This window comes from Pseudorasbora parva, chromosome 20, assembly GCF_024679245.1.
Source record: "Pseudorasbora parva isolate DD20220531a chromosome 20, ASM2467924v1, whole genome shotgun sequence".
Classification (NCBI taxonomy): domain Eukaryota; kingdom Metazoa; phylum Chordata; class Actinopteri; order Cypriniformes; family Gobionidae; genus Pseudorasbora; species Pseudorasbora parva.
The window spans coordinates 36,618,776-36,645,966 of NC_090191.1; the positions used below are offsets into that span (position 1 = coordinate 36,618,776).

The 27,191-nt window shown below is 39.1% G+C and overlaps 1 protein-coding gene across 3 annotated transcripts; it reads left to right on the forward strand.

Annotated features, from left to right (window-relative positions):
* On the forward strand, positions 1 to 24,580 carry mdfic (MyoD family inhibitor domain containing). 3 transcript variants are annotated; one of them, XM_067428181.1, is made up of 5 exons: positions 1 to 274; positions 568 to 679; positions 2,455 to 2,589; positions 15,798 to 16,091; positions 22,624 to 24,580. In XM_067428181.1, exons 2-5 carry the CDS (start codon positions 586 to 588, stop codon positions 22,872 to 22,874), a joined length of 774 nt encoding a protein of 257 aa, XP_067284282.1. In that variant the 5' UTR covers positions 1 to 274; positions 568 to 585; the 3' UTR covers positions 22,875 to 24,580. The 3 variants fall into 3 exon arrangements, with proteins under 3 accessions (XP_067284282.1, XP_067284281.1, XP_067284280.1); XM_067428180.1 differs by having other exon boundaries at positions 2 to 274; positions 502 to 679; XM_067428179.1 differs by having other exon boundaries at positions 3 to 274; positions 520 to 679.
* The last annotated feature ends 2,611 nt before the right edge of the window (positions 24,581 to 27,191 follow it).

Sequence of the window (27,191 nt, forward strand, 5' to 3'; positions counted from 1 at the left end):
GGTTGTGATCATCGGAATCCGGATGTGATGAAAATGTTTCAGCTCAAAGTTTCTCCAGGAGCAGCAGCTCGAGCGCGCGGGACTCTCGCGCACAAACTCATTATCCAACGTCTGCCTGACAGGGATTTTTGCACTATTTTTGGGAGGAATCTGATCGTTTTTACGGAGTTTTGATCCTAAGCAGGGTAGTAAGGAACATTTTTCTAACGGTACGCCGATTTTGACTGAAGAAAGGATGGGAATAAAGGAGTTTAGCAGTTGACATGTTTGAAAGGTAATCAGCCAACGTTTGAAATGATACGTTACATGTTTGACAAACACATACTATTGACTTAACACGTTGATAAGATGTTTAGGAGTGCGTTTGTGACATTTTAAGTTTCGTTAGTGAAGAAAAAAAACAAGGAAAACTTTCCACTAAGTTTAACGACATTTAGCCGGATGACGTCACTCCATTTGTTTACTTTGACGCATAGAGTCAAAGATTTATAATATTTTCAGTTTGTTGTTGTCTTCCAGGTCTGAGGGCTAATTGCGCGGGGCATTGTTGTTTTTGGGTGTGTTTAGTATCTAAACATCTGGCTCATGTCCTCGGAGACTATTTTACCTCCGGAGGGGCCTGAAGGGCCAAAAAAGCAGCTTCAAGAGGAGACAACCCAACTTCTGTCAAAATCAACAGGTAAGATATTGATTTTCCATCTGTGAGATTCTGATTTAGCTGTATATCCCGGATGCACGGATTCATTATTGTTTAATGCCTATTTTGTAGCATACATGGAGATTATGGAGAAACTAGAAAAAAGTGGACGTTAACTCATAGAAGTTTTAGGCTTTTTTCCCATCGATGTCATGTATTGCTTGTAAGTGTCTCACCATTAATAATAAAGCTTCGGTGGAATAATTTTGGGTCTTAGTCAGTGCACTTGATTTAACGTGACAAAGGACACATTTGGCAAATGTGACACTGATCATTTAAAATATTTAGAGCAGTTTTCATGCATATGCACATTTTCAAATCTTGATCGAATCCACTGTGATCATTTCGGGCAAATGAAAATATTTGCTGAATGATTTTATTGACAATAATGATGACTTATTTGATTTATCTCCTGTTTTTAAAGGTAATCAATCATAAAATCGACATGTCCCACTTTACCTGGCGTCCCACTCCTGGCGTCTTGCTGAACCCACCAGTAACTGACTTGCATAAATAGCAACTAGCAAACAGATTCCCCATATGTATGTTGCGCCAGTAGGCATGATAATGTTTTCATTATTTTCCAATAAAGATTGAAGGAGCGCCTTGGTAACTATTAGCAGGAACCACTGCCAATTATAGTTTTTAATTAACTTTCTAGTTGCTTGTGAGATTATCACATGTAAAATAAGCTTGGCCCCCCTCTTCTTCTTTTTTTCTTAGGCACTGAACCGTTAACCATCCTATTTATACCAAGCATCATTATAGCACTGTCAAAAAATGGCAAAGTAGGACAAAGTAAGCAATCACAGGCTCTGGTGACAAATGGATTTTTGTAGGGCCTTCAAAGTCTCTCCGTTAAGACTGGATTTCCCTCCCTGGGGACTGTGTATGCTTGGAGAATAGAGCAATTTATTTCAAACTGTAATCACTAAATACAGCGATGCATCACAAGGCTGCTGGTACTGTATGTGCATTTGAGGAGTCATGGCTGGAATAAAGGGTTTCCATTCATCAGCCTCAAGCCCAGATGAAGTGATATCAATCTCTGTATCTAGAGCTACTGTATTGTATTGATCTTGTCCCATAATGCGCTGTAACGAGGGCTGTAGAAAGGGAAGGAAAAAAACCTAAACTAAACACTCTATGCTCGGCAAAAGTGAAAAACAAGCTTCTGTTTGCTGAGTCACATGCTTTTTTCCCAGCATGCACTTGAGTAATGGAAAAGCACAGGTTTGTGCCACAGAACTACTTTGACAATACAAAATAAATGAGCGGTTGCCTGCTGCCTTTGTATACATGCGGCCACATCGAAGGCCGCCACAAATAGAACGAATCGGAGAAGCGCACCGTCGTCTAGTTTACTCTATGGAATTGGAGCTGAATAAGTTTAAGTGCAGCGTTTAAAGGTTGCCTATCTTTTTGTATGCCTATCAGGCAGGTTTTGCCCATATCCATTTTCCAATTTAGATGAATGCGCTCTTTATAGCTGTAAAAACCTTGGCAAGTATTGTGCACCCGGGAGCAGAATCGAGAAAATGAGATCCAGAGTTCTGGCCCGGGCCTTCCTGATTCCGCCCACGCGCTTGTGCAACTGTTCACCAAAGGAATCTGCTTTATCTGGCAAATTAGAGCTTGTCTTTCTATTCTCGAGGCTTAGACGAGTCAATATTGGCCTTTTGCATGCTTGGCTTCCTGGCAGCTATGAAACTCAGAGATTTAAAATACTTGTTTTGTTCTCTCTTTTTTTTGTCCAGATAAATTTAACAGCTGCACAGATGAATCCTCAGATGCTACAAAAACATCCCAAACTCCGATACCAGGAGATCACACTTCAGACGCGCAGGGTCACATGATCGAGGACAACCACACCCATGATGGTCTTGTTAGAAGTAAGTGCTAAGAAATGTGTGAGTCATGAAATCCAAACTTAGCATCATTGGCTAGACTCCAATAACTCTTTGTTTATGCATATTTTTGGCAAATGTTGCCCACAAATTTCGTCTTCGCTCGACTGAGAATGATTCATAGGTTTCACTTTCTATAACCGATGCAGTGTAGCAGATGACTTCAGAAGAAACGGTTCTCTTAACGGTTTTATCGAATTTGAAATATCTTGTCTTGGACCTTTTTTTTTCTTCTTTTTTTTTATCAGTCAGTGTTGTATATGTGAAACTTATTTCATTTGTTACCAGTCTGTACTTTACCATAAACTTCAAAGAGTTTGTGATCCAATCTCATTTGGATTATCAACTGACATCAACCTTTGTCAGCATTTTCTACAGTTCTAGCTAGTGAAAACTGCAGCTTACATCTGGAAAACACTGATGTGATTTTAAAACGTTTACTGTGATGATAATTGATTTCATTATTTACTGCTGCACTGATATTCTTTGCCTTTGGGAGTAGCTTTGATTTGAGATTATGATAATGCATAATCTATATGTAAGTGCTTTGCTCAGTTATTTTCGTTGGTAAGATAATGCTATAGGTGCTGTAGCATTAGTTTGAGTGAAGGGGTGGGTGTTGATTAAAAGAAAAATGTACTGGATCTGAACCAGCGTCTTTCTATTGCAGTGAAGTTGTTACTCTCAGTTGTTCTCCTGCCAAAGTCTTGAAAGCTTAGTGAGCAAGGATATCCCATTGAGGTTTGGCCTTGGTTGGCCTGGATCTGGAAATCACGGCTGAGCACTTGAATGTACTGAAATAGTAGCTCTCTTACCTGGTAAAGCATGGAGTTGCATCATAGAGATTTTTCTTGTTCTGCTCATATGGGTTTGTATACTCTAAAAATGTTGAGCTTGAGAACATCTTAGAGGTTGTTGCTCTGCATGTGAAATCAAGGGTGGATCAGCTCAGTTGCTGAACTAAGTCGGGGCATTGTTTTATGCAAATGATGAGGAGTGATGGAAAATCTCACTCATCACTACTTGGGTCGGTTGGAAAGAATTAGGGAAACAAAGATTTGAAACAAAGGATGTGTTTGGAAAATTCTCACCACTTGTTTTTGGAAGGGGGGAAAAGTCCTGACACACCCACTTCCCCACAGTCTCGTTGTGTATAAATCTGGTGGGCCGTGCAAGAAACCTGTTTAAAATTATATTTCTCTTCTATTTAAAATGAATGCATATTTCTTTAAGAAAAGTATAGATTTATATATACTTGGAATTCATGCAAACCAAAAATAACTAGATCCCCATTATTTATAATGTACATTTATTCTTTGAAGATTTTGAAGAAAAGATTTCCACACAAACATTAAGAAGCACAGCTGTGTTTTCAACATTGATAATAATATAATAAAATGTTTGAGCAACAAATCAGCACATTAGAATGATTTATGAAGGATAATGTGACACTGAAGACTGCAGTAATGGCTTGCTGCTGAAAACTCACCAGTACGGGAGTGTTATATTTTAAAATATATTAAAATAGAAAGCAGTTCTTTTAAACGATTCATTCACAACCGTTTATTTTTACTGACTTTTTGTTCAAATAAATGCAACCTTGGTGAGTAAGAGACTTAAAGTGCCCCTATTATGCTATTTAGGTCTCCAACTAAATATCAAAGTACAAAAAACATTTACAATTTCTCATAATATACATTGCACATCACCACATTGTTCAATGATTCTCAAAGGACTCATTGAATTAATACTTTTCTAAATCCTTCCTTTCCGTGAGCTACTCTGCTCTGATTTGTCAGATTTGTCAGATGGCCCCGTCTGTTGTGATTGGTCTTCGGAACTTCGGAAACAAACAGCCATTACTGGAGCTGTGCGGAAACGTACACAATTGTAAAGACTTAAGTACGACTTGAGCAGGATTTTTCTCAGTAATACACTAATCATTTTAAGTTGATGTTGCAGATGTATTTCCCATCTTTCAAGAGCAAGCGAATTTGAAGGCAGTAAAACAAAAGTGTTTGAGGGCGGGACGGGCTGTTTGCGGGCAGACAATGCACAACATAGGCTGGCATTATGCAAATTTCATTCTTTCTTGAACTTCCCATCGCACATGAAATGTGTGTTAAGAAACGTAGTTTGTGCACTAGAGAGAGAGAGAGTTGTCTACAATTCTTCCTCTTGTAGGATTCTTCCTCTTCCCCGATCCATCGTGCAGTGTGAACACAGCAGTGACTGAATGCTACCTCACATAGTTACGCAGTGTAAAAAAGGGCAGTGACCCAACGAGTTTAAAAATCGTGCAGTCTGAACTAGGCTTAAGAGTGCTTTCACTCTTGGTTTGAATGCCTGGACCGAACCCGAGTTCGATTGCTCCCCCCTCCCCCTGCACCTGCTGGACTGTGTTTATATTATATTATTTGGGTCCGAACTGAGTTTCGTTTGCTTTATCATAGCAGCAGGTGTTTGCCGAGTTGCTTGGTAACAACAGCGAGAGTGAAGGCGGCGAAATGCATAGCATTGCTCTTGTCAGGTAAATGAGTGAAACACACACAGAATTAATACATTATTAATAATAGTTCACTTCCACGATTTAGTACGGTTGTGTTCACATCAGAAGCGAACCGTACCAGACTTCACATGAACCAACCCCCAGACCACCTTTTTAAGCGGACTCGAGTGAGGTTCGTGGTTCGTGTCTGATGTCAATTGAACCCGAGTGCGCACCAAAAGTGCTAGTGTGAACTAAGGAGGGTGCCTAAGATTCGAATTTCGAACAAAAAACGACTCATAAATGCTGTCATCTTTTGGGAGACAATATCTTTATTTATTGTGCATTTTCGACTTTACAACTTTGCAGAACCTTTACATTCACAAACAGCTATATTACACTGCATGTGTAATATATATAATATACTAAAACCCTAAATGCAGGCACTTTAAAAATATATATATATTACCAGACACCAGTACACGGTGCACGTTTGACTTGTTTTGAATCTCAAATAATTATAAATGACTGGATATCTGCATAAGGCTCTAGAACATGTGACTATATCCATGTATAAGGGGCTATCTGGCCACATATGGATAGAAAAGGGCGGTAAGGCTGGGCACTAATTAGATTGGGAAGTATGTGATATTTAGAGCCTAGAGCAGGAAATTGATAGGAAATCAACTTGACTGGCCACTTTAGTGTTTATCTTGTTTTATCATATTTCCATTTTAATTTGCTAGCAGAATTCACTGTCTAAAGATGAATCACACTTATTCAGCACTGTCCGTTGACTTCCATGGGCAGATAAAAATGGACTATGGTTGAACATACTCCGCTTGAGCTATCTGTGTCGTTTTTAATTGCGTACTTCTCTATTAGGCTGCAGAAAGACACAAAAGAACAAACGCATTACACATCCAGAGTCTCATATATGTGGGATATGGTGAGCCTCACAGCTGAAGGACAGGAAAACTTGTTCTGGCCTGTAAGAATTTCAGGGTAATGATGTAATGATCAAGAGGTGTTTAATCACCGAATTATTCACTTGAGTGTCAGTCATTTTTAAGATGCAAATCATTCTGTACGATGACAACGCCCTCTGCATTATGTCTGGAATTTTGTACTCTTACATCAGGTTCAGGATCAGGTATTAATTGTTGACGTTCATAATTTGGCTTTCCTATAAACCTCAAAATCAAATCCTTGTTTCTAAGAAAGGAGACATGCTTTTCACCTGTATTCACTTTTGAGGAGTGCTTTTATTTCAAATAATTTGGGGCAGAAAGAGTTGATTGATTCAAGATGCTAATTTTTCAGACCACGTGTTCCTCCGAAGCAAGAGCCCATTAGAACAGAGGAGTAATTTTCAAGTGATTACTTAGCCGTGGGTCATGGAATCAAAACTGGAATAAATAGGGTGAAATGCTAGTGCAGGGGTTGATTAAAATGGCCATTGTGATTCTACCTCTGTGCTAATTATTTCCTCATTGTCTTGGTGTAGACATATTTCGTATGTAAAAATTCCCAGCATTTCAATTAGCGTCCTCGCAAAGTGCCGAAGCCCTTTTGGAGCTCTGCAGATTTATGAGTGTAACATTTATTTAAATTACCTCAGATAAGAGGTGATCTACACATCTGTGAGCTATAGGTTTAACACACCATTAGCATTTCTGATTGTTCTCATTGACCATCAGCTCGGTGTTATTTCTTTCGCAGGGTGGGCATTATGGGAAACGACGCTGTGCTTTGAACTATGCAAGGAATAATAGATTGGAAAGTGGAGTCTGTCTGCTAATAAGATGTAGATTTGAGGCCCACGCTTTGATTAACAGCACAGCGATGCATCTTCGAGAGCGTGAACGCTCCCGCTGCAGCCACCCGAACACAACGCTGCCTTTTCCAGCCAGAAAAGCACTTGAAATGAGAGTTGAGCGGGAGGGATTACTGGCCCTCTAACAGGGTTTTGGCTTCAACATTAAGGTTAAACCCCTTTTCTATTACAGTGATCTCTCATGATGTGCTCCCATCCTGCCCTGCATGTTTGCAGGTTCACTGCACCTCTGCTAGGTCATTCCGTCAGCCCTCTGATCACTGGGGGGTGACGGGGGAGCCACCGACTGACTCCATTCAGTAAGTCCTCCCTGCCACAGCTAAAAATCAATATGGCCATCTCACGTTAAAAAGCCTCTCAGAAACAGACGAGCACCCCTGTCCTTTAGCCTGATTCCTGGGCTTAAGGTCTTGATTGGCACCCCGAAGACAGAGTCCAGTGACCCACAGCTGTCACATTAGTGCAGTTAATGCTGAGATTGAAACGGAGCAAATAAAGGAACCTTGTCCATAGATATATATATTTTTAATAAACTCTCCTGGCTGGCTTTAGTTGCCCCTGGAGTCCCTCTGTAAGGCCTCGTTCTGTACGCCTCCAAGAGATGCTTGCTGCCTCTTGTTTCTTATGCAATTTTTTTTCTTTTTCTTTGCATGGTGTTTTTTTTTGGGGGGGTGATTGGTGGAATCTTTGAGTCATCGATGTAACTGAAACTGAAAATACACCCCCAGCCTCCTCACATCTGTGTTGCTGGTGTTTTTTGTTTGCAGTCGTCAGGAGGGAGGGTGGAGCACTCGACGTATGAAGTCTGGCAGCTCCCTCAGGCTCGGTCTGAGTCATGTCATAATTGATCTTTCGAGAAAATGTGGTAGCTGTGTAAAACAGCTAAATCTGTGCAAGATGTGCTTTTTATAACCACGTTTGTGTAGAACTTCTGCATTTATGGGATTCTTCCAGTCCACCGTGATGGAAACGGATAGTAGGGATAGGAAAGATATCGCGTGGATGTTGTTTCAGGTTTTGAAACAGTGAAAATTGAAATTTCAAAGGTGAAAGTATGAAAACTGTGGTTTCGGCCTACTACAAGCTCCTTTATTTAAATCAGTAGAGTATTGCGCAAGCAACGGCAACATCATGGGTTCAGAGATTTAAAAGATTTCCCCTTGATTACGATGCAAGTTGTTTTGGATAGAAGTGTCTGCTAAAATCATACCTCTTAAGTTAAACAATAAAAGTCTTCAATATAACGATGGTCACAGTGGTTGACTAGTAGATCAAACTTTGAAAAATTGCATCTTGATACTTGATAACTTGCATTCTGGTTCTATGTTGTTCGAGCACAAAAATGCTCCTGCCTAGGAAATCCATTTGAAGTGTGTGGTGAAACGTGTTTAATCAGAGTCAGGGTAATCCAGAACCAGCTTAATGCAAAACATCCATCCTTATTTCATCAATTAGGATCAATTTAAAAATATGTAGTTTTGCATATCCCCACTTCTGATGGATTGCGTCTGCTCCACACTATCATAAGGTTTTAATGATTTTGATAGCTAGCATGCCACATACTGCAAATGCAGATTTGAAATGGTAGTATAATAGATGAAAAGCTCAAGCCTTCACAATCTCGCTCCTTGTCTTTGAGTTGCTGGCTGCTTTATAAAATGTAATTAAGCAGAACAAGGTCCGAAGGGGTTATTTTTTTCCTACTCAATCAGCAGGCAAATTACTAAATTTGAAATTAGTAAATCCCAGACGCCTGGCTCGGCTTGTCATTGTTACAGAGAGATGGAGTGAAAGAATAGGCGAGTGAGAGCAGGACAGGCAGTGAATGACTGCGAAAGAAGGTAGGTAGGAATATTAAACACCTTCTCAGGTGTCACATCTCTACGGCAGGTTTCATTCGAACAGCCAAATTTAAATGATTGTCAGAAAGAATTAAAAGTGTGCTGTAGCATAAAAAAAGCTGAGTAATAGTGACTACCTATTCATCTTCTGCTAGAAATGAGTATAAAATAAGATGTGAGCTACGGTGTCTCTCAGAAATTAGATATTGTAGGGTGCCAGCAAAACGGAGGAGGTGCTGTAATGGAGTTAAAATAGTTCTGGCATGTGACATTTGGGGCGGCTTCAAAGAACAGGGCAATTACTGTGATCAAGACACACAGTAGTCTCAAATAAATGTATTAAAAACACAATTGGACAAAAGTTTAAATAACCCAATTAAAAAATATACATAGCTGTTGTGCATGAGACGATATCAAGAACGAGTGTTCCAGACACCTTTGTGCAATTTGCACTTTTCGTTTTACACCTTATTTGGTAGGTTCGGATTCATCTTATGTACAAAATGGATCCATCTTGGGCAATAGATCACCTAAGTGAAAAATTTTATTCTTTACTTCTCTTCTCAGGAAGTAAGACCTTGCCACAGAGTCGGAAGGTCAAGCCATAAACGATTTTTAAAATGCTGAAGGATTTTTTTTTTTTCTGTCACAGCTCTGTCTCAGCTTTTTTTATTTTATAATATTCATTCTACTTCCCTTCCCTCCAACCAAATTCCCATGGTTTTGTTTCTATAAATACGGGGACATCATTTCAACTGAAAGAGTATATTACTTTGGATTGAAAGGTGTAAGCTTGCCATAGGTGTTTGTTAGGAGAAATGCCACCCCGGGCTGTTTTGGGAGATGGTGGGAAGTCTCCTGGTAGGTCAGTGCATATTTGCAAATTAGCATTTCAATCAGAGAGATGGGCCCATGGAGCATTAAACAGCTATTTGTGTTGCATTCATATTATATATACAGCTAAACAAATTCTTCAGCAGCAACCCTAGTGTGGATTATTTTTCACTCTTTTTATTAGGATTTTTCTAAGAATGTTTTTTTTTTTTTGATTATTGAAGAATTTATCTTTTATTATAATATATTTTTAATATAGTCAGTTTCATTTCATATTAAAATATTTTTTTATTTTTGTCACTTTAAAAATGGTCATTTTGAAAGATGTCCTTAATATTAGCTGTCCACAGATTTTATCATATGTAATAAGATAAAATCTAGGTAACTTTTACACTACAATGTCAAGTATACCTAGAGAATCAAATATTAATATTGTTATAAGTTATACTTCACCCTATAAAAGATCAAGCTGTTTAAAAATACATTTCGACTAACTTGACCATTTTCACTTCAGACAGCAGTTCACCATTACTGTACTTTGCATATTTTCACTGGCCAACTCTTTTGTACAGGTAATGATTGTTGGCCATTAGCAGATGATGATAAGAAATGGATGGGGGCTGTTTAGCTGGATGACATGAGTTGACAAGTGAATTAATGTATGTTCCGTTTGATGGGCATCCTAATGGGGCACAGCAAACAGCTCCACTCTCAGGATGAAATATTAAAAGGCCTCAAGCCGCAAAAATACAGGGACCTACTTTTCCTTTTTTTCTGTCTCTCTCTCTCTCTCTCTCTCTCTCTCTCTCTCTCTCTCTCTCTCTCTCTCTCTCTCTCTCTCTCTCTCTCTCTCTCTCTCTCTCTCTCTCTCTCTCTCTCTCTTTACCTTTCAGTCTCCATAGAGAGCAGCGCAAATGAGAGAACATCCTGCCCCGTCTCACCTCCTTTCCGACATCTCTCCTGCTTGACCGAATTTTCGCCGTCTTGTTTATGCCGCTCCATGCCATTGACGTTCATACATATTCCTTCTTGGGAGGTCCGCCATGCTTTGCTTCCATGTCTTTGGGGTACAATTTTGAATTCTTCCAGCGGAGCTATTTTCTGTGACACCGAGGCAAAGGGGTGTTTATCCACAGTTTTACATAGAGAGCGACGCCTCGGTGGCGCGGCGTCTCTCCTGGGCGTCCTGGCCCGCCGTCCCCGTGCGGGGCGTGCGGCGAACGTGCGGTGACAAATGGCAATTATATTTGTGTGTTCTTCATGAATCCATCAAACACTGGCCTTTTAAAAATGCTCCCAGGATATTTGAGGCTGTCAGATCCAGGGGACCAAATTGGGATGCTGCTTAGACAGTCAAGAAGCACTCACCCCCTGTTTGCCTGTGATGTGTTTTGACAGCGTGTGTAGAGGAATACCATGTATTATTCAACTACAAATGTACACTCTCAACAGTTGTTGATATGTTGGAAGCAGAGCGGTTAGAAGACCAATTTGGAGTATCCCCCCCACCATTTCTCACAATAACATGGTGTTTTAATGCAACCTGTCAGCTTGTGTACAATCACCGTTTGCAAGACAATGCTTGTTTTTACGCTTAGTGCAGCTATTCAATTTTTATCACCTATCATTCCTTGGGTTGAAGGCAACATTTATATTTTATCGAGGGGTAAAATTTCTTTTGGATTGCTTTGGACTGTCGTTGGGCCCGTGCGATCCTATCAGTGTTCACCAGATGCCCGCAACATTCTCTGTCCTGTTGTTCTAGCAATGTATTGCAAGATGCATGTGCAGCGTGTTCCTTGACTGGGCAGCTGGTGAGGCTGTCTGGCGAAGCAGAAGCTAATGTAGTGTAGTGAAGTGGTTAAAGATCAGGTCTGGTTCAAAACACTGCAAGGGGGGATCCATAAACCATCACTGTTGTGCCCTAGAGCAAGACACTTAACAACAGGCTGCTCTGGGTGGACCATCCTGATGTACAAACATCGGTTAATAAATTATTGCTTTCTTATAACTGCTGTTTCTTTTATACATTTTAAAAGCTCAGCTTTCCTTGGATGTAAGGTAGTTACCAAGAAGGCAGTGACAATGGAAAGCTTAGGATTTTGTGCCCTTGAAGGCTGTTCATGTGAAAAAATGTATAAAGGAGAATCATTTTATTCAGTAATCATTTATTCCTACAGTAAATTCATGGACTTCTGGAGTAACATAATTGAAACTGAGCTGCAAAAACTATTCATTTTGAACTTCCTGTAGTGTCACTTAGATTATTGCAACATTCTATACTTTCTTTTTTTATTTGTATATATATTTTTTTGTGGGTTTTAGTCATTTCATGTGCTTTTGTCATTACATTTTTTATATATTTCTGTTTAGATTATATTCATTTTTATATAAGTTATTTATTCATTCATTTAACTATTTCTTTACTTTATTCATAAGTTATTTTAGTACTTAATCCTATATGCAAAACTAGAAATGTTCCCTTTGTAAGAATGGCAACTAAGTTCTTTAAGTTTTTCATCTAATATTTATATTCACTTTATTTTAACTTAATTTTAATTTACAAATATGTTTTTTATGGTTTCAAATATAGTTCAAATAATAATTTTACTTAACAATAACAACACTGACCAGCAACCTTCTAATCAACAGCACTGAGTTTTGCTGACAACTACCACACAATTTATCAGATATACAGTTTGTAAAATTTGCTCAAAGTAATTGAATCATCATAATTAAACAAATGAAGCACCTTGATAGCCAATAGAGTATCCTGTTGACTCCCTACATGTGTTTGGCAATAGGAGCGCTCCTGTTTACGAGCTTTAGTGTACATGCAGATGGACAGCTGGCTGATGAGGCTTCCATGTCCTGTTTTTAATTGTAATTTTACGTTCCCATCACCATCCTCCCAGGGTGATATGTTGTTATAAAGAGGTGGGATGGATTTCTTCTCTTGTTAACAATAATTGTTAACACAGTCAGTGTGGACCTCCCACTAAAAGAACAAAGTAATTAAGAGAAAAATAGTTTCCCTGAGATTTCCTTGAGAAATTCAGGTGTCTCTACCTTACAACAAACCAGCCAAAATGCAGAAATTATTATTGCATAAATGAAAGAATAAGATAATTTTGGCCCCCCTTTATATTACTTACATCAAAAAATAAGTACAATGTACTAACTGTGTTCAAATTGTATTGTAAAACACATTTTCTGATATTGAGGTGGGATACGGGTAGAGTTAAGGACAGGTGTGGTGGTGTGGTTCAGTTTAAGGATAGGGTTAGGTGTAAGGGAAGTGTCAACTGTCTAAATACAAATGTAACTACAGAAATTAATTGCAGATGTAATTACATGCAGGTATTTTTCTAAATGTAAGTACAATGTGAAAACATGTATGTACACAATAAGTGCATTGTATCAAATGATTCATTAAAATCTTAGTACATAGTACTTAAGGCCACCTAATATAAAGACAGTCCATAATTTTTCCCCAGAAATGCAGGATGATGAATAATTCAAAGGAGCCCAATAAACATGAGGTGCGTATCCTGAAAGAGAGTACAAAAAGACTCCCAGCAGAGCTGAACACACACTAGTGTCACTTACTCAAATTGCCATCACTACTGTTGCATCATACAGATCCTCTCGGTTCAGACCTCCTCCTCATATGTGTGACGTTTATAATGACTGCAAGAACTGGGTTTCTGTCTCACGCGGGCCTAGGTTTGAGGCAGATTCAGAGTATGGTTCACAGGGTGTTAGGGTTGGGAATTGAGAAGTGTTTTATGTTCAAAACCAGTTCCTTAAAAAAACAACACAACAAAGACAGCGCTGTGGTTCGATACACTAAAACTGGGCCCAAACAACGAGTTTTAACCGATTATGAAATCTGTTTGCATCACGCACATCCTCAAGGGATAAAATATTTACTGTTGTTTGGCAACACCGTCAGCATGTTAGCTTATGGCGCTAGCAGCTTTCCTCACTCACCTGGTATGCTGAACTGAGGCGAAACTGATTTCTCCACAGCTCTTCTCTTTCTTCATAGAAAACACGTTACACAGGGAGTACTGTGTACGGTTTAATTGGCTATTGCGAAAGACATGATCATAAGTCCTAAATATGAAACACGCTTGATATTAGTGGAGCGACTTTAAAGAGCGAATCTTTATTTCTATCTACAGTCCCTGACAAAAGTCTTGTCGCTTATCTATTTTCTAGAAAGACCTGATATTAACCTGACTTTTAATTAATTAATTGGTGTTAGAAGTAGCTCATATGAAAAGCTAAAACCCTACCAAATGATGTTATAATGCACTGAAATAAATAATTTTCACAGAAAAAATATTTATCATTTAATCAAGACAGAAAGGTCAAATTTTGGCAAGACAAAAGTTTTGTCGCCTATACAGAAATTGAACAAATTTACTGCAAATACAAAAATATGTCAGCAAATTAAGTTGTGGTGCTGTGAGATCCAAATTAAATATCTTGTATGACTTCCATGAGCTTGAAGGACTGCATCCATGCAGTTTGGCAAGGATTCATACAATTTATTGATGAAGTCATTAGGAATAGCTAAGAAAGCAGTCTTGCATGCCTCCCAGAGTTCATCAATATTCTTTGGTTTCGTCTTCCATGCGTCCTCTTTCATCCTACCCCACATATGCTCAATGATGTTCATGTCTGGTGACTGGGCTGGCCAATCCTGGAGCATCTTGATCTTCTTCGCCTTGAGGAACTTTGATGTGGAGATGGAAGTATGCGACGGAGCACTGTCCTGCTGCAGAAATTGGCCTCTTTTATGGTTGGGAATAAGAGGTAGCTAAGATTTCTTGGTATTTTAGACTATTGATGTTGCCTTCCACCCTGCAGATCTCTCGCACACCCCCATCCTGGATGTAACCCCAGACCATGATTTTTCCGCCACCAAACTTCACTGTTTTCTGGGTGAATCTCGGATCCATTCTGGCTCCAGTAGGTCTCCTGCAATATTTGCGGCGACTGGTGTAATTCAACAGAAGATTCATCTGAAAAATCCACCTTCTGCCACTTTTCCAGCGTCCATCCTTTTAGCAGGCTGTGGGCCTTGGCAAATGCCACACGGTTTTTCAATTGTCTTTTGTTTAGTGCTGGCTTCTGGGCACTGATTCGACCATGGAGGCCATTTCGAGACAGAATCCGACAAACTGTTCTGGTTGACACAGGGACTTCAGGTGACCACTGCAGTGGAAAATGGGCTGGCCTTGGATTTTCGAGCCAACAAACGGTACTCTCGAGCAGTTGTCTTGCGGGGTCTGCCTGACCTGGGCTTGTCAAAATCGTCTCCAGTCTCTTCAAATCTTTTTTTTTATCCTCTGTACTTGACAGTGAGACACATTGAAGGTGTCTGCCACATCAGCAGTGGATCTGGTCTTCAGCCTCTTGATAATCAAAACTTTAGTCTCTGGGTGAATCTTAGGCATGTTTGCAGAGGTCTAGTTGCAGTTGATGTGAAGGTCAATTAGGTCTCAAGTGTGTATAAAAAAACCCCCAGTACTAGCGTACTGGGTTTTTTTTTATAAACACTTGAGACCTAATTGATCCATTATTAGCCACAGGTGAAGCTCATATGACAAGGTGACAACACTTATGTCTTTGCAAAAATGGACTCAATGGGCTTTACCAAGCTGTGAATATTAGAATACTTTTTGAAAGTTTAGTTTTTCACTGAAACATTATCACAAAAGCTGGTGGGATTAAAATGAGCCATTTCTAGTAAAAAAATCTTGATTAGAAATATATTTCAGCGGCACTTTAGGTCAATTTGTACACAAGCGACAAGACTTTTGTCAGGGACTGTATACAGGGCATGATGTGACTTTTGCGGAAACTTGGTGTTTATAATTTAGTAAATAATTTCTGGTTTGTTTCTTACTTGAAATTTACTGGAGTAAATTAGTCATTCACATCTTGCCATAAAGTGATTTATTTTTATATTTAAATAAATGCTATAAGGTTTGTTTGGGTTAGTAATAAGGTTGATCCAGGGAACAGTTGTCTCAACCAAACAGATGATTACAAAAAGTCTCTCTCTCTCTCTCTCTCTCTCTCTCTCTCTCTCTCTCTCTCTCTCTCTCTCTCTCTCTCTCTCTCTCTCTCTCTCTCTATCTCTCTATCTCTCTATCTCTCTATCTCTCTATCTCTGTAGCTCAACCTCAGCCTCTGCCTCAGCCAACAACATCCGTGCAGCATGCCATTGATGGAGAGGGTGCCAGACAGCAGAACGGTCTACACAAAGTGCTAACTAATGGCCATGGCACACCCCGTGGGGTCACACAACCGCCTTCCGCCGGCCAAACATCCGAACCCAGGAAGCACCCATCGCCCGTCTCACACCGCGTGCAGAGAAAGCTTCGTTCTAGCCTGTCTGTCAACAGCGACAGCAGCAGAAGGAGCAAAAGCAGCTCGACGGGTTCCCATAAACCCGGCTCTACTCCAGAGGGTAAATGACATCACACACGCAAACATACACTCGCGCACACATTCGTATGTGCTTGCAGATTTCCTCTGTTCTTGTTCATCTGTGGTCTTCCCCTCCCTTCACTTAACCGCAACTAATCTTTGACTTTTCTGTTCTGTTTCCCGAAAATGCACTGCTTTATTTCATCTTTCATAACTCCCAACTAGATTGATCTCTTTATTTCTGTGGTGTTGTATTGTCTCGCAAATGGGAAGGAAAAACAGAAGGCCGATCTGAAAAAGCAGCTTGCACATTGTCAGGTGTGATGGTAAGGAGAGGGCCGTAATGAAAGAGATTGCTGGTGCATTAGTATTGGTCACCAAGGTGTGACCTTTTAACAAGACTGCGGAGAACAGGAGGTCTGCCATGTGTCAACCCCACCTCAGCAGGGGCCGTCGCTAGCCTCTCTCACAGTGTCCTCTCATTAAAGAGGGGCTCTCTTCCTTGCTTCTGTGTACCAGCGCCACTTTTCTGGCTCATGTATTGCGTTTTCTTTACTGTGTGATGTTCATTCGTGCTTGTCTGATACCATAACCCTTTTAAATCAAGCAAAGTCTTGCACCCGCTGAGAACTTAAGATTCTCCGTAAAGCAGTTTATATGTTTCATTAATCGTGCCCTGGCATTTAGCAGTACAAGAAGCGATAATTTGGGAATTATCATTTTCAACTTCTTGGGATTACACAAGTTGACTGTACTTGGCCCAAATGTATTATCATGAACTTGCTTGATGAGTTTGATTTCTTTTGTGCTGATGTTGATCTAAATTTTATTTGATGTTGATCTAAATTTGAAACCAATGATTTTCATCATTGGTATTTTCCGTTACTACAATTGTTGGTTTTAGTAAGTTTAGTAGTTCCTATATTTATTGGACACATTTTTATGCATTTATAAAAAATAATTTTAATAATACAGCCTTGCATGCAGGATTTATTTATTTGTTTGGTTTTAGGGTCATGCGATGTCTACCAAATTATCATTAGATAATTTCTACAATGAAACATCACAATTGACAATTAAGTTAAGCTCTGTTAATGTGGCGCGCGTCTGGAAAAAGAGACAATATTCATGGAGAGGAAAGAGCTTGAATGAAGCGCGTTTGGCTTTAGATAAAACTATTAGAGGAGGAAATGCTGAAATATCATTACCACGCATGATCCTGGGTGCTTGTGGTGTGATCCGCACCGCTGTTTTGATGCTCTGTCTGCTCACTTTAACTAGAAACAGGAAAACGGTGCTACCGCTCTGGACCGTCTGCGGTCCGGATGAAAAAACATGCCTGTGTCCACTATCCACCATTTGAATATCATTGGTTTAGTTTGTGTAAAACATCTAGTAGCCTAGAATTTGTTTTTTGCACGATAAAATCTCTAGTGTTTAAATTGTGTTTAATGAACTGAACTGTTTTGAATGTAATTTGTATTGTGATCGGGAACAACTTCCTTATTTGCGTTGGGGAATCACGATGCCGGCTCAACATTGGCCCAACCCTTGTTTGTTAATTTTAGTTTTAAGATTAAGATTATTTTGCACAAAGGTAACCATATATGCACATACAGTTATTAGGGACACTTGATCCTTTATGTAAACAGTCAGGAAAGTATGTGAACATTTTCCAACACATTTTCCAGTTTGAATTTTATCACTCGTGTGATTTGCGAGTAGAAGCCTACTACGAGGTGCATGTCACAAACACTATCGTCTCCCTGTGGATTTAACGGAAATGTGTATCTTAAAAGGCGTCATAGTTTTCACATCTTAATTGGAGAGGGGGGGGTGAGTGAACAGTTCAATAAGTCTGTCTCATTACAGCTTGTGTGCGTGCGTTATTTGTAGAACTGTGTTTTGAATCAATATGTTCTCTCAAGTAGTAATTTCCCCCTGGAAAACAGCAAGCTGTTGTGTTTTAATGTTTACACGGATTACCATAATCTGTTTGCCTGTGAAATTAGCCTCTAAACAGCCTGGGAAGCTGAAGAATAAAGCTTTACAAGATCTCTGCTCAGGGGATTGCGATTCCTCGTGTTCTTGGCTGCCGTCGCCGACTGCGATAACAGCAACCCCAGCAGAAAATCAACTAATTGAGAGATCTTTTGTTCCGTTGCGGGTGGGTTAGGACCTTGAGTGATGGTGTGTTTGTGATTGTGTTGTGTTGTAAGTACGCAGTCGTCTAAAATCCCTCTGACAAATTCAATTAAGGCTGCGGGATGTACGCAGAAAGCTAGCACGGTCATTAGCGGCGCATCGTAATGCCATGTTTTTCCCATCTTTGCAGCTTCCCCAGCGTATCCGGAGTTCTCTTTCTGAAAGTTTACAGCGCTCACTTCCTTATTGACTGCAAATTAACTGCTCGATGCCCACTTTTATTTTTATTTTATCCCCCTCTCATTTGGTCTCTAAAGCCGCCATGTACAACCCATGCACCAGTCAGTCTTTCCTCATTTGAATGTTCCTGCGCCGCTGACTTGTTTTATGTCACGCTGCCTTTCTTTTTGATGTTAGCCTTTGGAGTTTTCCAGATGTCTCAAAGTATTTCCTCCGAGGCGCTGGGGCTGTTTTTGGCCTCGTGGAATCTGGGCATCCTCCGCCCGGGCTGACATTAAACATGAACCCTCTCATTGGGGCGATGCCGGTTTTGCAGCTGAGATAAGGCAGCCTGTCTCCTGTGTACGTTACACAGACTCTCATTCCTTAAGATTCACACTAATCGCTGCTGATAAATTATACATCCAAGGGAATTCATTATGTACTGTTGCTTTTAAATCCATTTCTAGAAAGAAATTGTTAGTTAAAAAAAAGAAAAATAGAGTGAAAGATTCATTGTGAACACGTGTCATTTTTCATACTTGTTTAATAGGATGCCCCAAATCATATGATTATTAAATGAAGTGCTAATCAAACGGCAAATATGTGTTTTTGATTAACGTGTATTGTATATATGTACTTTAAGCAGATGAATTAAGCAAACAGTTGATGTAGCTGATGTAGTCGGTTCAGGCGAAATCTAAAAGTATGCCTGTTTGACCTTTCAGAAAGCTGATGTTTTAAGCCTTTGGTGGGCCTGCATGCTAACTTGTTTCATGTTCAAACACTGTCCAGGCTGCACAGCACCACCGCTGGTCAGCTCCACCGCCTACAAAAAAAATCACTTTGATCAAACAAACATGAACATCCAGTGGTCTTCAGGCCTCGTCCTTGCCCCCCCACACCCCCACCTCACCAGAGCCCCAATCAAACCCAGCGATCTCTCTGACAGCTCACCACGGACTGATGAAAGCCATGCAAATTCACGTTTTAGACTGATAACGATACACATATTGCTGTGATTTTTTTTATTTTTTTTTCAATGCTCCGCGGTTTGGGTTCTACAGTTGATTAGAGGTCCGAGCGGCATGTCCTGGCTAGTAGGGGTTCAGTTATTCTCTACGATTTAGTATTGAAGCTTAGCTTGAGTGAAAGATGTTCCCATTTTACGTTAGTGCTTTGTTTGTTGTAGTTGCATATTTTTTTTGTCGCTCTGTAATGCACTTGTACCTAATCTCACACTGCAGTCTGGTTGTATACCAGTAATGATGTATGCATCGCATTGCAAACGCAAACTCTTCATTAGTCAATTATCTACTACACATTTTGTTGAGTTGTATGCACAAACGGGTAACTTTTTGTTTGGTTATGCTAATGTTAATTAATAAATGCATTTTGTTGATTTTATTTATTTATTTGCATGGATGGATGGATGAATGGAATCGATATAATAAATAAATATTTATATTTTTTATTTTTTTATTTTTTACAAATTTACCAACATATGTGCTCCTGTAAAACTGTGTATCCATGTTGTCTTAAACAACTGTAATTTGGCATCATATGTGGCGGCCCTGTGAGAGGAAGGTTAAATGTTAATCAGAGATAAAAGAAACGACAGCATTAACGCGCCAATTTGCTGGTGAAAATGTTGGACACTGTTAATCAGCTTTACATGACCAACCCTGTGCTTTTGCATGATAATAACCCTATTATTCACGAAGCTACTAATCAACCCAAAAGTGGAATTCGTTCCTTTTGAATTTCTTTGATTTCTCTTTTGCTCACACCGCTGCTGAACCGCCGCCTTACCCTCTCACACAAATATACACACACACACACACACACACACACACACGCAGTTACACTTGACAAATGTATACTGGTAGTTTTCTTGTCAACCCGTATAATCAAAACAAACAAATACAATTTTGCATTAAAAAATGTTTTATATATATAGGTATACTCTTCTAAAGGATTATTAGGAACACCATACTAATACTGTGTTTGACCCCTTTCGCCTTCAGAACTGCCTTAATTCTACGTGGCATTGATTCAACAAGGTGCTGAAAGCATTCTTTAGAAATGTTGGCCCATATTGATAGGATAGTATCTTGCTGTTGATGGAGATTTGTGGAATGCACATCCAGGGCACGGAGCTCCCGTTCCACCACATCCCAAAGATGCTCTATTGGGTTGAGATCTGGTGAGTGTGGGGGCCATTTTAGTAAAGTGAACTTATTGTCAAGTTCAAGAAACCAATTTGAAATGATTCAAGCTTTGTGTGTTTATCCTGCTGGAAGTAGCCATCAGAGGATGGGTACATGGTGGTCATAAAAGTATGGACATGGTCAGAAACAATGCTCAGGTAGGCTGTGGCATTTAAACAATGCCCAATTGGCACCAAGGGGCCTAAAGTGTGCCAAGAAAACATCCCCCACACCATTACACCACCACCAGAAGCCTGCACAGTGGTAACAAGGCATGATGGATCCATGTTCTCATTCTGTTTACGCCAAATTCTGACTCTACCATCTGAATGTCTCAACAGAAATCGAGACTCATCAGACCAGGCAACATTTTTCCAGTCTTCAACTGTCCAATTTTGGTGAGCTTGTGCAAATTGTAGCTTCTTTTTCCTATTTGTAGTGGAGATGAGTGGTACACAGAGAGGTCTTCTGCTGTTGTAGCCCATCCGCCTCAAGGTTGTGCGTGTTGCGGCTTCACAAATGCTTTGCTGCATACCTTGGTTGTAAGGAGTGGTTATTTCAGTCAAAGTTGCTCTTCTATCAGCATGAATCAGTCGACCCATTCTCCTCTGACATCAGCAAGGCATTTTTGCCCACAGGACTGCTGCATACTGGATGTTTTTCCCTTTTCACACCATTTTTTGTAAACCCTAGAAATGGTTGGGCATGAAAATCCCAGTAACTGAGCCGATTGTGAAATACTCAGACCGGCCCGTCTGCCACCAACAACCATGCCATGCTCAAAATTGCTAAAATCACCTTTCTTTTCCATTCTAACATTCAGTTTGGAGTTCAGGAGATTGTCTTGACCAGGACCACACCCCTAAATGCATTAAAGCAACTGCCATGTGATTGGTTGATTAGATAATTGCATTAAAGGGTTAGTTCACCCAAAAATTAAATTGATGTCATTAATGACTCACCCAAATGTCGTTCCACACCGCAATAACATTTCTTAAACTGTGTTCTGAAGAACGGAGGTCTTCTTCAGAACACAGTTTAAGATATTTTATATTTAGTCCGACAGCGTATCTGTGTATGCACACTATACTGTCCATGTCCAGAAAGATAAAAACATCATCAAAGTATGTGACATCAGTTAGATTAGTAGATAAATTAGATTAATAGATAAATTAGAATTTCTTGAAGCATTGAAAATACACTTTGGTCAAAAAATAACAAAAACTACGACTTTATTCAGCATTGTCCTCTCTTCCGGATTTGTTTTCAATCCTCAAATAAAGATTCAAACGGTTATGAATCAGTAAATCGATTCAAGATTCGGTATGTCAAACTGCCAAACGAATAATGAATCAATACGCTGATTCATAACCGTTTGAATCTTTGTTTGAGGATTGAAAACAAATCCAGAAGAGAAGATAATTCTGAATAAAGTCGTAGTTTTAGTTTTTTTTGGATCAAAATGTAAATGATGCTTCAAGAGATTCTATTTAACTAACTGGTGTCACATATGGACTACTATGATGATGTTTTTATTCCCTTTCTGGACATGGACAGTATAGTGTACATATACTTGAATACGCTCTCGGACTAAATATAAAATATCTTAAACTGTGTTCCGAAGATGAACGGAGGTCTTACTGGTGTGGAACAACATTAGGGTGAAATATCATTTTTGGGTGAACTAACCCTTCAATAAGAAATTGAACAGGTGTTCCTAATAATCCTTTAGGTGAGTGTATATCTATACTATAGAAATATTTTTTTCTATAGATATAATGTTTGTTCTATTATTATATATATTTTTTAAAATTCATATTAAACCAAATTTATTTTTTAAGTGTAAATTTGATTTTAAAGTTGAAGTGTGTAATGTTTGAGCCACTAGTGACATCAAACAAAATAGCAAAAATGATCACACATAAAAAAGTGACCTTTTTCTGTATGTTTATTCAATGCTTTTTGTTTTGTTCTGCCTGCTGCAATACCTGAGAGCAGACTGCTGTGTCCACTGCATCCTGGCCTGCCTGTTTTGTGAATTTCTTACTCTGTGCAATATGGTGGTGGCACAGGCCTCTTGTGGCACCTGCACGTCAGAAGCCTGTTGCTGCTGCTGCTGCGCAGACGACCTGGGAGACGACTGCAACTGCCCCTGTGACATGGACTGTGGCATTATGGATGCGTGCTGTGAGTCCTCGGACTGCCTGGAGATCTGCATGGAGTGCTGCGGAATCTGTTTCCCAACATAAAAGCCCAGATGCATGCAGGCGACAGCCAGGACAGATGTTGAGCGTTTGTGTGCGTGTGTGTGTGTGTGTGTGTACGCGTGTGCGTGTGAATGAGAGTTACTGAGTGTGTTATTTTCACACTAGTGAAAAATCTGTTCCTGAGCTCAAAATGACTATAAAGGTCATACAAAAGGACAAAAATGCATTATGTACTTCACATATCCTAGTAGACTAAAAGTGCACAAAAGCATAGATATTCAGCGCTCTATATTCAATGCTTTTATGTATCAAAGCTTGTCCTATTTACTGTTTTTCATCTCTTTGCAGAAGGTTATAAAATAGTTATTTTATTTCAAAGACATTTTCACACTTCATCATTTTAAAATCTTGCAGATGTTGAAATTAAAACAGTAGACATCACGTGACTTGAGGTCGCTCTGCACATCACTGTAATTTGAGTGGAAACATAGCGCTTTCACACTGTCAGAGGTCAAGCCTTTGTGGGTGTTAAGTGGGATTTTTATTTTGAACTGTTTCTGAAAAACAGAGAAGGCTGTTTAAATGATAGCCAATTTTGTAAGTCTTTATTTAAACTGTGTCTACTGTAGTTCATTTAATTAAATGTCCCTAAGTTCTTGAAACGACATTAGCAGTTAGCTTGCTTTAAAGATACACACAAAAGAACTGGATACATGGAATAGTGTCTAATGCAGCTGCCGAAATCCACTTTATGCATCTTGAGAGTTGCACGTAAACTTGACTTTGTTTTTCTTTTATGAAGCCTCTGCTAAAGATACGTTATAAAAGCACCTTTTTGCTTTAGTACTTTTTTCTTGACTGTAAACTCATACATGCAGTTCAGATTGCATTGCCTGAGACCTTCTTGTGAATTGTACAAAGCTGGCATTTGTCAGCATTACATAAGCTTATGTTAGCATCATAACATTAACACAGTTGTTTTTTGTTCATAGTGCGTAAAGCCTTCGGTACGCCGTGTGTTTGTGATTCGTCTGACTCATCTCGTCAAAACTGCTTACGACATACTTGCCAAACTGCACTTCAGAACACCGTGTGACTGAACTGACGTAAAACATTCAACTGAAACCGATTCAAGACAAACAACTTTACCTCTACAGACTTTACCTCTCCAGAATCAGACTCTAGTTCTTGTGTGTCTTTTGACGAGACCTACTTATGACCAAACTGACTAAGACTGGCTCTTTAACACTGAAAATATGCAAAAAGTATAGTTTGTTGTTACTGTAAAGACTTTTCAAATGCATTTTAATAGTAAGCAAACTAAAACTGAAGTCATATTGAGAATTTAATTTCCAAATACATTTTTTAATGAAAATTTACATGCAAACTGTATACATTGACATGGATGCATTGATGTAAAATCTCCTTTCTCAGAGACCAAAAAAAAAAAAACTTTTAGTGACGGTTGTTTTAATTTCAAATCTGTAGTTAATTGCAATTTCAGATGACCAGACAAAGATGCAAAAATCATACTTTCCACATAATAAAATTCAGGTTCCATAAGTTTTTTTTTTTTTTAAGAATGTGAATAGAGCTTAGCATTTTAATCTGTCCAGCATACTGTATTCAGCACAGTTTGATGTTTTAACGTTTTCTCTTTTTAAATATATCTGCATTATGTACCAAGCGTTGTTTTGTTAATGGACCATCAACATTACAATTTTCTAAAAATAAAATGTTTAACTGGAGACTAAGACATCTGTACCTGCTTTGTGATGCAGAATTGTGTGATTATTCACTGAAAATCGGTTACACTTTTTTTCTTTCTTCATCTTAGAAATCCGCCCGTGGTCTGAATGTTTATCAGGTGCATGTCATGCATCAGTGCAGCTGGGCTGTTTCCCAGCGCGTTCAGGCATGCGGTAATTGACTCACCTGTACAAGGTTCAGAGATGGTTATAATGTATACCGTTAGCATCATATTCGGCATATCAAATTGTAATGTTTCCGGAGAGATTTTAAAGGTTTGTGATAGATTCAGGACGGTACGTCACACTGAATTAAAGGTTAGAGGAGTTGTACAGTCTATTAAATTGGTTGAGGAGTTTTGGAAGGCGGCTGATAATGCTTCCAAAAGATGTGACTTTGTGCCCTTTTGTCAATTATCAGATGTCTTACCCTTCTGTGAGCTATTTCATATACATCATTATTTGCAATGCACATTTTTGTTCTAAGTTATTATTGAGTAAGTATGGGTAAGAATTGTTTAGAATAACGGCCCCATTTGCTACCACTTAATTTGTTTGCGCATTTATGTTTATGTTGCAGTTCATTCTGTTAAATTTAGGGATGGTAAGATTTTTGAAATGTTTTTTGAAAGAAGTATCTAGCTCTCTATTTGGATTAAAAATACAGGTAAAGTGTAATATTGTGAAATATTACAGGTCAAACTGTTTTCTGCTTTTAAATATTTTTTTAAATGTAATTTATTCCTGGAATGACACAGCTGAATTCTCAGCAGCCATTACTCTAGTTTTAATTGTCACATGATCATTCAGAAATCATTTTAGTGCTGATTTGGTGGTCAACATTATTTCTTATCAGTGTTAAGAACAGTTGTGCTGCTTAACATTTTTTTGTTAGGATTAATAATGAATAGAAAGTTCAAAACAACAGCATTGATTTTATACAAGATCATTTTAATTTGTCCTTGCTGAATGAAAGTCTTAATTTATCTGACCCCAAATTCTTAACCGCAATGTGTATACTGGACATTTTATTATTATATTAGCCTTCAACCACTTTGATTTAAGTACTGAAATCTGCCTGTGATAAAACTCATTCTTTAAAAACTCTTACATCGGCTGTGCCGCTACATTAGGAACATGCATAAGTCAGGAGGAAGCGGAGCCTTTCCCACTGGATGGTGGTCTTCCCTGACCTATGACAAGCCTTTGTCCCTGTTAACCTCTCAATTAACCTCGACACCACCCCACCTGTGCTGCCTTCTGTTCCCACCCACAACCTGCTGCCTCCCCCCTCACTTCCTTCTGTCATTTTCTGCCCAGATACGCCTGCCAGAAAATTACCATCTTATTTCACTAATGGCATTGCTGGAAATATTGGAAGTCGTCTCTAATCACATGGGAGATTTTTTTCCTTTCTTTTTCTCCATATTCTTCCACTTTTTTTCTTGTTCAGAAAGAGGGGGAGTTGAGAAGTCCAGGTAAGTGTGCAGTGACCTTTTCACAAAGTCACCCACCTCTTCTCCTTTTAATCAAACCCCCTCTGTTCCTCTCTGTGCCACTGCTTGTAATGTCACAATTAAGGTGGCTCCATTGTTTCTGTTTTCAGGCTGGAGAGATGTACCGCTCTTTGGACCCTGGGTCTTTTCTCTTACAACATTAAATAAGTCATTAGAGAACTGTGACCACCACCCCCACCTTAGAAATTGATTATCTGCTGTTACCCGCCACCTTTTGTAGCGCATATTCAAAGTTCTAGTTGCACTGTGCTTGCATCATAAGAGGACATACAAATATGCTTTTTGATTTGTGCGAGTGTGTATTATGATATTGAATGATAAACTTAAAGGGAAAATTCAACAAAACATTTTAATTACCACATTTTACCCTCAAGCCATCCTAGGTGTATATGACGTTCTTCTTTCAGACGAATACAATCAGAGTTATATATAAAAAATGTCCTGGCTAATCTAAGCTTTATGAAGTCAATATGAGCCCAATATTTGAAGCCCAAAAAAGTGCATCCATCCATTATAAAAGTAATCCAGCTCTGGGGGGTTAATAAAGGCCTTCTGAAGTGAATTGATGGGTTTGTGTAAGAAAAATATTCATAATTATAACTTTATAAAGTAAATTATCTAGCTTCCACCAGAATGCCTTCTGTATTCAACTTATGAAGAAAGTGTAACGCCTCTTGCATTTGAAAACACTTACCAACATCATACGACATGACAGTTATGCTTTCTTCGCAAATAGAATACAGAAGGCAGTCTGGTGGAAGCTAGATCATTTACTTTAGAAAGTTATAAATATGAATATTTTTCTCCCATCGATTCACTTCAGAAGGCCTTTATTAACCCCCCCAGAGCACTTTTTTGGGCTTTCTTTCACTGCCATTATAAAGCTTGGAAGAGCCAGGACATTCTTTAAATATAACTCTGATTGTATTTGTCTGAAAGAAGAATGTCACATACATCTATACGATGGCTTGGGGGTGAGTAAATCATTGGATAATTTTCATTTTAGGGTGAAATATCCCTTTAAAGAAACATTATGCCCTTTTTGCAGTCTTGCACTGCTTCCCAAGTTGCCTATACAATAACTTAAAAGTATG

Coding starts and splice junctions, on each gene's coding strand:
- mdfic (XM_067428181.1), top strand. CDS start 586: ATGTCCTCGGAGACTATTTTACCTCCGGAGGGGCCTGAAGGGCCAAAA. Junction 680..2,454: donor ACTTCTGTCAAAATCAACAG/GTAAGATATTGA, acceptor TTTTTTGTCCAG/ATAAATTTAACAGCTGCACA. Junction 2,590..15,797: donor CCATGATGGTCTTGTTAGAA/GTAAGTGCTAAG, acceptor CTATCTCTGTAG/CTCAACCTCAGCCTCTGCCT.